General features: G+C 38.5%; 1 protein-coding gene across 12 annotated transcripts in view; it reads left to right on the top strand.

Annotated features, from left to right (window-relative positions):
• The window catches only part of zmynd8 (zinc finger, MYND-type containing 8), a 77,168-nt gene extending 64,175 nt beyond the window's left edge, over nt 1–12,993 (top strand). For 10 of the 12 annotated variants that reach the window (XM_052031000.1, XM_052030999.1, XM_052030994.1 and 7 more), the window contains 5 exons: nt 571–651; nt 748–826; nt 2,504–2,743; nt 3,468–3,625; nt 12,021–12,980. In XM_052031000.1, coding sequence (XP_051886960.1) covers nt 571–651; nt 748–826; nt 2,504–2,743; nt 3,468–3,625; nt 12,021–12,122 — 660 coding nt within the window. In that variant the 3' untranslated portion in view covers nt 12,123–12,980. Of the gene's footprint in view, nt 1–570; nt 652–747; nt 827–2,503; nt 2,744–3,467; nt 3,626–8,995; nt 9,048–12,020 lie in introns of all 12 variants that reach the window. The other 2 variants (XM_052030992.1, XM_052030989.1) reach the window with 2 other exon arrangements.
• Nucleotides 12,994–14,824: the final 1,831 nt, after the last annotated feature.

Below are 14,824 nucleotides of genomic sequence, written 5' to 3'. Positions count from 1 at the left end.
ATCTTGCATATTTCTTGAAATAAAAGATTCAATCCTAATGAAGAAATGGGAATCCAGGCAAATTCTTGATTAATTAATGTGATTAATTAATTAGCAAAATAGCCAAGTGCTGAAATAATTACACCACCTGTCATCACCACCAAAATAAAGAGTAATATTCTTAGTCAGTTCCCTTACTACTGATGTCAAGCTAACAGATCTTAAGTCGATTATTTTCCCTCTTCTTCCTTTCTTAAGTAGTGGGGTTACGTTTGCAGCTTCCAATCTGTGAAACTGTTCCAGAATTTGAAATTTTTAATGTCACCTCCCAGTTCATTCACCATCTCCATTACTACCTCTTTCAAGACCTTAAGATACTGGTCATCAAGTCTTGGGGATTTATGCATTTTCAATTCCACTAATTTCTCCATTTTGTTTGATCCTCCTTGGCTAAATTTTGAAATTTTCCCAATCCTTGGGATTACTGCTTTTACTTTTTGCAACATAAATCTTTTCCTTTGATTAACTACTATCTTCAACTTCATTCTGTAGCCTTTTTTTTAATTAACTGATACAACCATTACTTTTTAGATGATGGAAGCAATAAAAGGAACAATGACTGAAATCTACAATGATCTCTCCAGAAATAGCTCTGGAAGCACGATAGCAGAGGTTGGTCATTAATTAAATTGGAGACTTATTGTTAAATAATGTCAACTGACATCAGTCAACCAACCTCAATTGCTGGTTTGTTTTGTCCTCTGCCAGATTCGACGAATGAAAATTGAAATTGATAAACTGCAGTGGTTGCATCAGCAGGAGCTTGCTGAAATGAAGCATAATCTTGGTAGGTGCCACAAATCGGTCTTGCTTTCCTTTTTAGTTTGTGTCTTGGTTGAGTAGATCATCTTATTTTGTCCTTTCTGTGCTATAGTTCATTATCCTGACCAGGAGATTGCAGAAATGCATCACTATGTGAGATGAGAAGCCGATGTAAAGTAGTTTCCTTTCCCTCACAAGGAATCTCAAAGCCTTATTTCAGTGTCTTTCCCTAATAGCGCAAGTGAGATGAGTGGAATGTATGCCTTCCAGTTGCCTAGTCTTTATTTTTCATGTGCCTGGCTGAAACATTTCTTTTTGCATCTCTGTGTGTCTTAATTACACAACATGCTTTGAGCAACAGACAACCTACTCATTGTAGAAACTCTTCCTGTTGGCAGAGGGGTTACGATCCAGAAAACAAAGAATCAAGGTGATTGGCAGAAGAGCCAAAAGTGACATGAAGAATTACCTTTTGATGCAGCAAATGGGTAGAATCTAGAATGCACTGCTTGGGGTCAGGCTGGGTGGTGGTGGCAGGAAGTGGAGGGAGAGAATGATTCTGGTATTCAGAAGAGGATTGGACATGTTCATGAAAGAGGAAAAGGTGGAGGGAGAGAATGATTCTGGTATTCAGAAGAGGATTGGACATGTTCATGAAAGAGGAAAAGGTTACAGGGAATTGTAAAAATGTGAGGGAGTGGAGCCAGCCGGATTGCTTTTGCATTGAGCTGGCACAGAGTCAGTAGGCCAAAGGCCCTCCTTCAATGATGTAACTTTTCTGTGATACACGTGGCAGATCTATCAGTCTGAATCTGGCCACCAGAAGCTGAGGGAGGAGAAAATATTGGCTTTCCTTCCCTTTTGGAGTGAATACAGTTTCTGTAGTACCTCCTTATTTAAAAACATTGAAATTGGTGACTCATTACAAAGAAAACTAAATTCCCTTTGTATCACCTCACAGCACAATGAATAATTGTAATATTCTACAGCCTTCTATCTACCTCGTGTAACATACAACTGCAAAGCATGCATTATGTATTGAAAGGAAGTGGGCAGCAAATCATGGGGACAGCCCTGTAAAGATAGCTCACCTTTGAGGGTTTATATTTTATGAAGTCCATATCAAATTTATTCAAAGGAATAAGCTTGACATTGTATCATAAATAGGCTCCCATACTTGCAAGTCCACTGATTTTTCAAGATTAGTTTATTAGTTACCTCAATCTGTCTGACTACAATTCATGATTGAGAACAAATTTAAGCACTCTGTCACTCAGCATGTGTTGTCCTCCACGGCACTTATGGATTTTCTTTACATCTCTGCCACAGCATTATATATTGCTCACTTTGGTTTGTATTTCTTCTACTTTGGTAGCATTATTTGCCAGAGGTGGTCTAGGAGCAGATTGTGTGTAGAAGTTCTTCTCTAATAATGAAGTGAAGCAGGAAGGAGATGTATAACTGGGGACTTTTTGTCTGATGTAAAAATGTTTCTTAGTCCCAGAAGAGGTGCATCTGCTCAAACCATTCACTCCAGGTTGCTTCTGACTAGTAGTTTGATTAAGTAAGTAAGGTGGAGAATTGAAATAGCATTAAATAATCTGTTATCTGCCGCCTTGTTTTAAAAAATCCTGTTCTTTCCAGACCTTTGACAAATAAGTTGCGGTCATTTCCTGAATGGTTTCCAACTGGTGCTTTACAGAGCTAACAATGGCAGAGATGCGCCAGAGTCTTGAGCAGGAGAAGGATCGCATGGTTGCCGAGATGAAGAAACAGATGGAGACGGAAAAGCAGCAAGCCGTGGATGAAACCAAGAAGAAACAATGGTGTGCAAATTGCAGAAAGGAGGCCATCTTCTACTGTTGCTGGAACACCAGCTACTGTGATTACCCTTGCCAGCAGGCACACTGGCCTGAACACATGAAGTCTTGTACTCAGTCAGGTATATAGTTGCAGCTTACAACCAGGCTGGAGCATTTTATATTTGCCACTGCTCCAAACCTGAATGATCTAACTTTAACATCAGAGTAATGCATTTTTCTTTGTTTAAAAAAGAGATTTTAAAAATGTGTGTTCATAAAGCTTTATCTTTTATTTTAAGCATATGCAATGTGACTGAGATTCTTGTTGAATTCAGTCTGTTGCTTGGATTATTTGTTTACCAAGGCAGCAAGTCTGTCCCTGATATTCCTAGGTGGTTTCCCATTGAAGGATTGACCAGACCCGAGTCTGCTTGGCTTGATGCTGTCTGAGAGCATAATGACAAGCCGAGCTGTTGCTCCACAACCTTAACCTTTGAATAGGGAGAAAATTCAACCAAAACACTAGCATTGTTTTGGTCACAGTATGACTGTGGTACTGACTCTGAGGTGTGAAGTGTCAAATCTTTCATCTCATTTGATTTCTGTGCCACCATTATTTCAAAGCTTCAGCAATAAAAATATGTCGACATTGTCATCATTCTTTACCAAACAGCTGTAGGCATAGACAATTCAATTGTCCATAGTAACTAAGTATTAAATGCACAGAATTGAATACTTTTCTCTATTATGAAACTACTCTTCCACGTAAACAATAGCTCTTGAGATGGAATCAAATTTAAGACTGTTCTCATCTTTCCAGTACTGCTGTTTGGTTTTAACAGGCGTGTTTTTTTTTGATTGTAGCCACAGCTACTCAGCAGGAACCTGAATCAGAAGTGAACTCTGAGGCATTGAATAAAAGTGCACAGCCAGCCCCTACTGTCCAACAATCACCGTCAGAGACCAAAGCCGGCCAAAATGATAAGGATCCCAGCACAGATAAGAACAAGGAAAATGTCACAGTAAGTTGTGCTTGGTACTAAAATAGACAATACCTTCCCTAGGCACTTAGTATTTTTGGAAACCTTATGTGTACTTTTAAACCTATTCACCTTGAAGGATGTAGCCCAGATAAGTGAAACAACAATAGTGCAAATCTAACATCAGCACTTTTGTTTGGTGAGACTTGTCTTTTACTGACCATTGTGTTACTAAATGAAATTTGCTAGTTACTAAGTGCAGTAAGCCTCATTCTGAACAATCTCCTATTGGAGCGTTATTGATTAAGTGCCTTTTCTGAGTACTTTGAAATCCATTGGTCATGGTTGTTCTTACTTTCAGTGTTCATGTTCTTTTGACCATCTTGTTTCACATTCTGCTCTTAAAACATTACTTTGCTACTTGCATCTTATAAATTGTGCTCTTTTTATGTTATGTAGACTTGAGTAGAAATAGTTTGCATTGTTAGGTATTGTCTGATCGATGAAAAAAAAGTATTAACAGCTGCACTTTAAATAACTAGGTCTTTGACTATTGGATATTGAACAAGATAATAAAACATCATCCTGTGTTTCAAGGACCCACCTGTAGGTATTTGATACAAATCTTCATCCACCTCCAACTGAAGACCAATGTAATCGACAGATTTATACATAGCATTGTTTTAGAAATGAGCTTCCTCCAACATCTTATTTATGGCCAAGGCTATATTTCCCTTGGACTTTGTGTAAAATACTCACCAGCAATTTTTGTCCATTTTTGGTTCCTGCCCATGTGTCCTCAATAGCTTGTTTCCATGCTGCAGTCTAATTGGTCAGACACTGGGCATCGTGCTATAATGCTATTGATTAGGTAGCTGTGGTAAAGATTTGCAAATACATTGTAAAGCTCAGCGAGTCACTTGAGGTCATAGCATTGTACAGTACAGAAACGGGCCCTTAAGCCCACCATGTCCAATGCCAACCTTTTCTCCCCATTTGTACTAATTTGCCCACACTAGGTCTGTATGCCTTGCCTGTTTGAGTGCCTGTCTGAATGCCTCTTAAATGTAATGATTATATCTGATTCTACCTCCTTCGCTGGCAGCACGTTCCAGATACCAACCACTCTGAGCAAAACAAAAACAACTTTCCCATCAATTCCCCTTTAAAACTCCTTCCTCTCACGTTAAACCTATGTCTTCTTGTTTTTTTTGATACCCCTACGTTTATTGTCATATGCACAAATATGGTGAGGTACATGTACAATGCTAAAACTTGCTTGAAGCAGCATCACAGGGACGTAGATTCAGACAACACACAGAACATAAATTGTACATAAGTTATACAAGACAGTGAAGAAAAAGTGTGCAAAACAAGATATTAGTGCAAAAACATAATTAGAAACAAGTCCATGGTGGTGCAAGAGGTCCGTAGTGTTCCATTGCTGAGGTAGGATTAGGGTTGTGCAGGTTAGTTCAGGAATCTGATGGTTGTTGGAAAATAGCTGTTCCTGAACCTGGCGGTGTGGGGCTTCTGTACCTCCTGCCTGACACTAGCAGTGAGAACAGTGTGTGGTCTGGATGGTGAGGATCCTTGATGATAGATGCCACATTCTTGAGGAACCATGGAAAAAAGATTCTATCTACCCTATCTAGGCCCCTTTATAATTTTATCTACTGCTTTTGGGTCTCAGCCTCCTTCACTTGGGGAAAACTAGTTTACTTATCTAATCTCTCCGCATAACCAAAGTCCTCCAGTCCAGGCAACATCCTGGTGAATCTTCTCTGCACTCTTTCCAGCACAATCACATCCTTCCTATAGTGCAGTGACCAGAACTGCACACAGTACTCCAAAGTGTAGTCTAACACACTGTCCTAACTTTTATTTTCTATGGCTCGACCTATGAAGGCAAACGTGCTGTATGCCTGCTTCACCACCCTATCTCTATCTGTTGCCACTTTCAGGGAACTATGGACTTGAACCCCAAGGTCCTTCTATTCATCAATATTCCTTAGTGCTCTGCCATTTAACTGCATATGTCCTACCTTTATTCGCCTTCCCAAAATACATCACCTCACACTTGTTGGGATTAAATTCCATCTGCCACGTCTCTGCCCAGCTTTCCATCTGATCTATATCTTGACCATGTTATCAGAGGCATTTCATCCAAGCATGATCCTTCCTTCATACATCCAGCCTATTATTCTTGTACTTTCTTTCAGAAGGACTTGCTGAGCCATTTTAGGGTTTTCAAATCAAGCAGTTTGTTAATTTGATATGTTATGATGACAGTAAGTGTGCTCCAAACAGCAAGTTTATAATCTCCGTTATCTGGTCAGAGCAGAGCTCTGGAATTCTCTCACAAGCAAGAGAGAAAATCAGTAGGCAAGTAAACTGGAGTGAATCCTGCATCTTTGAGCAGGCTATCTGTCATAAGGGATTGTTGTAATACTTGCTGTTGAGTAAGGGCCTGTCTCCTGAGGATCGTAATACTTTAATGTCCACTTCAGACAGCAAATGAGCTTCAACTGCAGTTCATATAAATCAGCAATTAGAAGCAGAGCAAAATTTGCTCCACTCTATCTACAACATTCATTTCCCCCTCCCCCCACTCCCATCTTAAAAAAAGGAAATTCCCCATTTGGAGTTAGTTTTCCTTATTTACCATTGTAGGCATCCGGTGGTAATGACTATCATTTCACAAACTTATTGAGCTACTTCCTACACCAACAATAATACCAAGGCCATCATCACATTATTTGTGAAGGAAATTGGATTGTACAGCAGCTTCCAGTGTCCATAGAAGTGCAGTAAACCAGGAAAATCTGTAAATTGCTGTCCAAGATGTCATGCACATCTCCAAATTGCTTGACATTGCTATCTCACCAATAGCTTTAAAACACATGAAGGGAGAGAAATTGCTGTACTTGCCCATCACACACACCAGGAAAAAATTAGGTGCCGCTCAATTAAGTGCAAGTTCATTTTAAGAGCATGATAAGTGTTAATTACAACTTAATGGCTTTAAATTTGCTTTTACAATGTGGAGTCTCATAGCTTCCAATTTTGATTACTTATGTTTTAAACCAGCTTTTTTTAAAAAACTTTTCCATTCTTTTTACTTTTCCGAGTCCCATTTTCTTTTAATTTGTTTCCTAAGCTTTTTTTATATTGAATAAATATTTAAATTTGCACTTCTTGATTTACATTGCTTCTTGTGGTAAGGATTCTTTAATCTGTCTGCTGGTTTCCTGGTCACATATGCCACAGATTCCCTGTGGAGGAAATTCTGCTGAAATGGCTCTCAATTTGCTCTATTTTGTCTTATAGAAACCACTAAAAATTGCAATCATTTTGTAAAATAGAAGTCTTGTACTAGAGAAAAAACACATATTTTCATCCCAACATTTGAATTGAATTACACAACAGTTTTAGAGGTGAAGAGGCATGATATTAATCAGCTGCATCATCCAGTTTCTCTATCGTTCCCCAAGCTTGAGAAGGAAACTTAAAATGGGAGGGATAATAAGTTTTATGTGCCTTCTATTTTTCACACCTATTTTCCTTGTCACACTAGTACTACCTAGGGGTAACACCTGTTATTTTAATGACCACTTTCATTTTGAGATGCTGATTTTAAGTACTTAAGCCACTGGCATTGTGCTGTCTTGCCTGGATTCACAAATTGTTCTGGACTGTTATAATAAACTTAGCTTAAAAAACACACTGGGGTCAATTTTTAAAATAGTGTTGGAGCTTGCAGCTGACATTACTTGCTGGGCACCTGTTACAGGAAACTAATTTCTATAGCTGGCGCTTGATTCTCACTGCAGATTTTTTTTTGTTTGGCTCCATTGTTAAGTTGAAAATAACCACTTCCTGTAACTAACCCTGATCAAGGCCACAGGAGATTTACTAATACAAAAGCCACAACAAACTGTTATTTAAATCTGCATTGGATTCTGAGGAGTTAAACAAAAGGAGAAAGAGGTTGACTCAGTGCTAGGCCAGGCAGGAAGACTTGAAGCCTTTGAGGAACATCACTTGCTCTTCTAAAAGAATGTCAGATATTAATAATTATTGAAGGTGGACATTTGGTATCTGATTGAAGACCTGATTTATGTAGCTGAGGAAACAAAATAAACTTTGGTAGATACTAGTTTAAGTTATCAGTAATCCAAAAGGAAAAGTTGAATTTAATATTAAAACTATCGTATTAAAGCCTTTACAGAACTCTAAGCATCCAGCTAGCCAACAAGTGTGAATGAGGCTGAAAGAAGGAAGCTGCATTTCATTGATTTAAGTGCACTTCATGCTACAAAAGAACTATTGCCCTAAATTAAATCAATTTATTAAAACCAGGAGTAGTTTAGATATATTTGTAAAACATTGCAAATAAAGTTCTCTCTGTAGATAGGAGCAGTTGTGACTAGCAACTGGTCTGCGTTCACGCACCATCAGCCACCTATGTTCCAGCAGTTCAGCCCATAATTGTCAGTACATTTTTACCGACTAGACAGTTCTTGGCAAATGGAGAGAAAAGCAATATATCGCTAATTAAACCTGATAGAAATCTTCAAGTATCCCCTGGGCTGAAAGCACTGCTTTAAGCAGCTTCTATTTGTCTAAATTACAATAATTGCTCATTTTTAATTGCTTGGGCAAAATATCCGTGCATCTTAGAATAATTAACTAAAATCTCACTAATGACCAATCTTTGTTCCATCCTGTTGTAACATTCCCCCTAAACCACCCCCTCCATGCTTTATTCCGTTACAAATGACCTCAGTGATCCACATTTCCTTTTAAAGCAACTTCTGAAGCTAGTTAGAAAGCATAGCAGATGATGAGAGGTTCATCATCCTCACACAAAAATCAATCCATTTTCAACCAAATTAATTAAAAGTAAAATACAGAGTTCAAGCCTGGATAGAAGCCACTTAAATGTTGGTGCTTATCAAAAGTAGTATATTTGCAAATGCATTAGTTTTTTTTGGGTGTTACTGTGGAGGTGATGGCTCTTACATGAGTGGAAGAATTTTTAAAATGCATACACTTCCTGATTTTTTTAAGATAAATATGTCAAATATTAATATTTTTTGAAAATGTATATTCAAAGGCAGAGCTAGCCTGTTGTGGAGCTGTAAATGGAGTTTGTATTACAAGGGATGTCAACCACCCATCCTTTCTCCAGTGCACTTATTTAGTGGTTTTCTTGTGCTGGCTGTGTAATAATGCATTGTAATCAGGAGCCAGGCTCTGCTTGGGAAGGGTGAGTTAGAAACTACCGCTTTTCCCATTTTTATTGTTTCATTGCTAAAGAGTAAACTTTGGTTCAACTCTGAGGCATTGCACCTATTGTTGATAAATAGTGGTGTTCAGGTGTCACTGTAGAGCTCTCTTTCTGCGCAGAGAATGTCCAGAGGATTCAGTTTACCAACACAAAGTTGAGATTCGCCTTCAGGTAAGCCAAATAGTTCTACAAGAAGTGATTTTGGCACATTTACTACTTAACTCCCATACTTCGTTCTATTACGCATTCATATAGAAATATAATAGGGAAAAAATAATCATTTACACTAAATGCACCATTGGAAGCAAATTGAAGCTGAATTAATTTGTACTAAAATTTTGGCATTTTAGTATAAAAATTTGAAAAACAAATATTCATGGAAATCAGAAAGAAACATAATATGTTGGAGATGTTCAGAAATTGTGAAGAGATGAAATTGAGTTAACATATTAGGTCAGTGACTGCAAGGTTATTTTTCCTGTGTGGAGCATGGGTGAGGGTGCTCCATTATGAATGAGTTCTCTGTCACTGCAGCTCCATTCCTATCTCTCTGTCTTCCTTTCTCTCCATGTTTGGTTATGCAGTGATGGTTTAGACTTGAGCTATATCTCCAACGCTATGATCCTGTTGCCTTCTCTATGTGCACAGCACATGCCCTATAAATTGCCAGTTAGTGCTAGTGGCCTTGTTGTGTATTTATGGTTTTTATCAGTATTTTTAAAAATGGAAGTGATAACCAGACTAACTGTAATGAGTAAAGTAATGGTTCAGCAATTAAGTTGCCATAGTAATATCCGGAAGCCTGGATTAATAATCTGGAGATTTGAGTTCAGATCTCAACATGGAAACTGTGGAATTCAGTTAATAATCTGGAATTTAAAGAAAATACAAGTCCTTAGTAATAATGACTGCATAGCTACTGAATAGTTGTGAAAACACATCTGGTTCACCAATGTCCTTAATGGGAAGAAACCTTCCTTCCTTATCCCAGTCTGACTTGTTTGTGACTCCAGACCCACCAGTGTGGTTTTTTTAACACCCTCTGAATTGGCCTAGCAAGCCTATGTTCTAAAAGATGAGAGATGTTTGCACGTGGAAGTAGTTTATACATATATGTACCCAATTTGGAAGAAGTGGAACTGATAAAGATAAGAAAATGAGAATTAGACAGGATATTGTCTGGAGTCACTCAGAGCTGACAAGTAATTTTGATCTGAGGTTTAAAACATATTCTTTCTCAATGCTGAATGAATTGATCACTGAGTATGTCCAATTGTTATGAAAGAAGAGAGCTATTTACTCGAGTGTTCTGGGAGTACAACAGCAATTCGTGTTGAAAGTACATAATTGCATGCTACTTTAGAGAGTGGGGTGGAGATGGTTTGTGATGCAAAACCTACAAAATACATAGATCTTAGATTTCTACTTGGCTTCCGGTTTGTTGGGGAGTCGGTTGGTGCATGGTGTTTGTTGGCATTAGCACTTTTATGATTTTGTCGTTCAGGGGATATAGTCTGTACAATGCCATTTTCTGGGTGCTGTTTGGGCAACTAAGTGCTCAGAATGGTGAGCAGGATGTGAAACTGATTGGATGAATGCTGCCTTCCATGTTGAGAACAGAAAGCTCTGGGAGTTCTTTACTTTTAACTCCTCAAGCGAGCAGTGGATCCTTTACATTGGCAGCCATGGGCTTAATATTTGTTTGTGAGCCCTTGTCCAAGTTTGGCTTGCCTTGAGGTAGCCAGTGCTATCGCATTGAGAAACCAATCCTCAACACCATTGACAGAAATAAAAAAAACAGTAACAATCTGAATGCAGAATTGCAAAGTGCAGAAGTCACCTCTCACCTCCCCATTCGGTTCACCCCACTTTCTTTTTCACAGCAAACAGTGGTGAGGGCTGTTACTTCATGGGAAAATAAATCACACGCCGGCTGCCTTGAGTGGTTGAATTGTTGAGACAGTAAACTGTTTGTGGATTGAAGTTAGCTCAATTTTTAAGGGCATAATCTTTTGAAGCACACTAACACAAGATGTGCAATAGAATACTGATCTGTGGAACTTGCAATTTACTGTTGGAAGTGTAAGCACCTAGAATAATCAGCCTTGCTGGCACCATACGTCTGCTGTTATTACAGCTGACTTTTGAACCTGAAACATTTTAGAATTTAAAAATTGTCTGTGTCACAAAGAAAACTAATTAGAAATGTCTTCAATTTGTTGGAGATTTGAGTCTATTCTTTGTTTTTGTTAATGCACAAGTGGTGTTGTCAAGTGATAGAGATGTGGCTGGGTGTTGACACAACACTTCAAATTTCACTAGTCATTTTAACACATCATATAGAATAACAAGGCCTGCCAAGGACTGCCACAGATGTGCAGAGCATTGCCCATCCTCCTGCAGACCCATTGGCAAGTGGTTAATGAATGCTGTAAAGCTGTGCGCATTATTGTGCTCTACTTTCACTGTTGGCAGTCAAGTTAGGTGGTCAGCTGCACTGTGGATAATCGGGGATTGAAGCTGAGTAAGTGCCAGTTGTGAGTGCTAAGTAATCAAATGGTCCGTCTCCTTTTAGCCACATCTATCATTAGCTCGGGGTCTGCTAGCAGGATATGCCCACATAAGTTTGGCTTCATTCCTTGAATATTTTGACAATTGCTGCTTATGACCAAGTAAATTCTTTTAACCAGTTGGGTGCTAAGATAGAAAGAAGCAGCATGTACGAAATACTGGAAAAATTGGCGAGTTTCAAGTACCTGCTTAAATTTAAGAGATTGACTTGTAGACCAAGCTTTTATTATTGTGAAATTGCTAGCTTAAATGCAGTTGTTTATTTCAATCATTATTATATCCTTGTTATACTTGAGTATTGCATGTGGTGGTTGTGTCTGCTTTTTAATTGATTGGATAGTGGGTAAAGAGAAAAGGCATTTGCAGCAATTAAAGGACAGGGTGTAGTAATGCTGGATGGTTTGGGGATTTGGGATGAAAGCTGATTCATTAGGTGGTGGAACTCAATGAGCAAATATTTTCCAGATGCCTCCACAGAGCTGCTCTTCCTTAGAAAATGTTTCTATTGTACTTGGATTTTGCCAAACTGGATTGTATTACAATTGAGCTTTAATTCTGTTTTTCTACACACAGGTCATGCCAGTTGTGGTGAATCCACCAGTTGGAGTAACGACTGTGCAACCTGAAGTCCAGTGCACCCAGACCACAATGCCTGTCCAAGCCCGCAGAACCTGAAAGCCCGAGATTTTGTCTAAGGACTTTTGAAGAAAGCAGCGTAATGGAGCAAGACTTTGCATGGGAATTCATCAGTACTGCCCTCGTTCTCCAATCCTGAACAGACAAATTCATTGGTTATCTGCTTTGTATATAACTATACAGAGCTTTTGTGACACTACATACTTGCTAGCATTAAAAAGAATTAAGCCAAAGTCTACAGAAGACGACCACATCTGGCAAATCTTTTTTTTCTTTCTAGAATTTGTCAACTCCATCCCCATTGGTATTTTCCTTTGATGTAACTTGATGGAAGATTGTAGACTCTAGTTTCTGAAAATGTAGTGAATTGGGGAACATATACAGCATGCTACAAAACAAAAAGCCTTTAGTAGTTGGACCACAGCATATAATATTTATATGTAGGAGTCTGTGAAATCCAGTGATGTAAAAGCATGAAATGGGGGGTGGGCAATGTCTTGGCATTTCTAATGAAGGAATACAAAATGGGGAGGTATGTCTCGCTGCTCAATGTTTCTCTTCTCCCCATGTTCACTCGTGTTTCCTCTTGGAGTGTCTGATATTTGAACAGAAGGAGTTTGTGTATATGAGATAATCCTTGTGTTCAGAATGGTTCCAGTGCTTTTCTGATGTGTATATTTTTGTTTTTTTATTTTTCATCCTGATTTATATAAGCAGTTTGTACAGTTTTCAACCAGTTCTGATGGGTAAATGTTAAAATAAAAATTAGAAAAAAAATTGACACTATAGTAAATTTACCATTGTTTTTGAGAACATACTTGCTAGCCTAACTTGTGAAACAGGATTGCTTTTAGCATATGGAAGTATTTTTTCACATTTCTTTGTACAAAGTTTATATTAAAAATAGATTAAAAAAATTATGTGTATTTTGTTTTCTATTGCCACCTCACTGGCATTTTGTGAAATCTATTACTTGGCAGTGGTGCTGAACTGAACTTGATTGTGGCATCCAGATTTGCACTCCTGGATTTTGAATGTACGTGCTTTCTGCTGTGCTATGCAGAGCGGAGACAGGGTTTCAAGAATTAGATGAGAAAGTAAACCATCCTCTGAATTAATTATCTGATGGTTAGCTGCTGACATTAAGGGATAGGATTTAAAAGACAAATAGCTGTGGTGATCAGAAAACATAAAATATGACACATTGTACATTAGCATTAAATGGCCGTTGTAAGTTCATAAGTACATAGTTTATACGGAGCAAAAAACAAACAGCTGGAAGAACTCAGCTGGTCAAGCAGCATCTGTGGAGGCCAAGGGATAGCTGACGTTTTGGGTTCAGACCCTGCATCAGGAACAGAAACGTCAACTGATGCTGCTTGACTGCTGAGTTCCTCCAGCAGTTTGTTTTTTGCTCCAGAACCCAGCATCTGCAGTCTCTTGTGTCGACGTAGTTTTATATTCAATTTAGAAAAAACCCGAGGACTCTCAATGAATGGCAGCTAACTGTGTAATGTGGCTTGGTTAACACATGGTGGGGCTGTTGGATTTGAAAACTTACATCTTGTACAAAGCGGTTATTTTTGGACTGGACAGAATACTCTTTCTGCAAAGCATTAAAGTGAGTTTATATAGATAAAATAACATCCTGCTCTGCTCTCAACATGGCAAATGTTTGGGGTGAAATAAATGAACATTTTCAAAGGTTATTGTGGAAACTAAAACCTCATGGTGTAGGTGATAATGTAGGGGTGGATGGAAAACTTTCTACTTCTCAATGGCCAAATGGTAGATATAAATGGGTCTTTTTCTGGACTCCCAAGATATAATGAGTGATGAACCATGGGGATTGATGCTGAACCTTAACATTTTAATTGAAATAAATGACTTGGATGAAGGCATTGAAGGTTAGCTTGCATGGATAGATGGGAAAATAAATTGTGACATGGGAATAAGGAGGCCAGAAAGGGATATATAGGTTAAGTGAGTGGACAAAGATCGGTAAATGGATAATTTCACATTTCACACTTTATATTCCATTTTAGCAGGAAAACAAATAGAAGCATATGCAGATGGTGAGAGATTGCAGAGCTCAGAGATGCTGAGGGATAATGTGCGTGACTTGCTTTCGGCTAGTATGCATGTACAGCAAGTAATAAGAAAAATTAACAATTGTTTATTGCAGGAGGGGTTGAATGCAAGAGTAGGGAGGTTAAGCTTCAGTTGCATCTAGCTTTGGTGAGGTCATATTGGGGGTAGTTTTCTGTATTAATGTCTCTAAGGAAGGACGTTAATACAAAGAAAGGAGTTAAGAGAAAATTTACTAGATTGGCACCTGGACTGGGTGGGTTGGACGAGCGAAGCTTGTACTTGCTGGAGAATAGTCAAGTGAAAAGTGACTTGATTGAAACATACAAGATTCTGAGGGATTGACAGAATGGAGGTGGTGCAAATGTTTTCTCTTGTGGGCGAACCTGGAGCTGTTTACAGAAAGTGGTTGCTTCACTCTCGCTCACACGGTGCTTACTCAGGATTGAAAAATGCAACAGATAAAAGTAAAAAATACTTTGCATAGAGAAAGTAGACATTTTCTGTCAGTGTAAATCATTAATTATCAGAAGACAAGATCAACATTCACATGTATGCTGATGGCACCAGCCCTGCACTGTCACCTCTGCACTGTCTCCTCAGTGGGCCAACCATTCAACATCTGGAATGAGCTGCATTTTCCTCCAGAGGAA

The sequence above is a fragment of the Pristis pectinata genome, chromosome 16 (genome assembly GCF_009764475.1).
Source record: "Pristis pectinata isolate sPriPec2 chromosome 16, sPriPec2.1.pri, whole genome shotgun sequence".
Taxonomy (NCBI): Eukaryota; Metazoa; Chordata; class Chondrichthyes; order Rhinopristiformes; family Pristidae; genus Pristis; species Pristis pectinata.
Note: the sequence above shows the minus strand (reverse complement) of the source record. Positions and strands in the feature narration are given on the sequence as shown.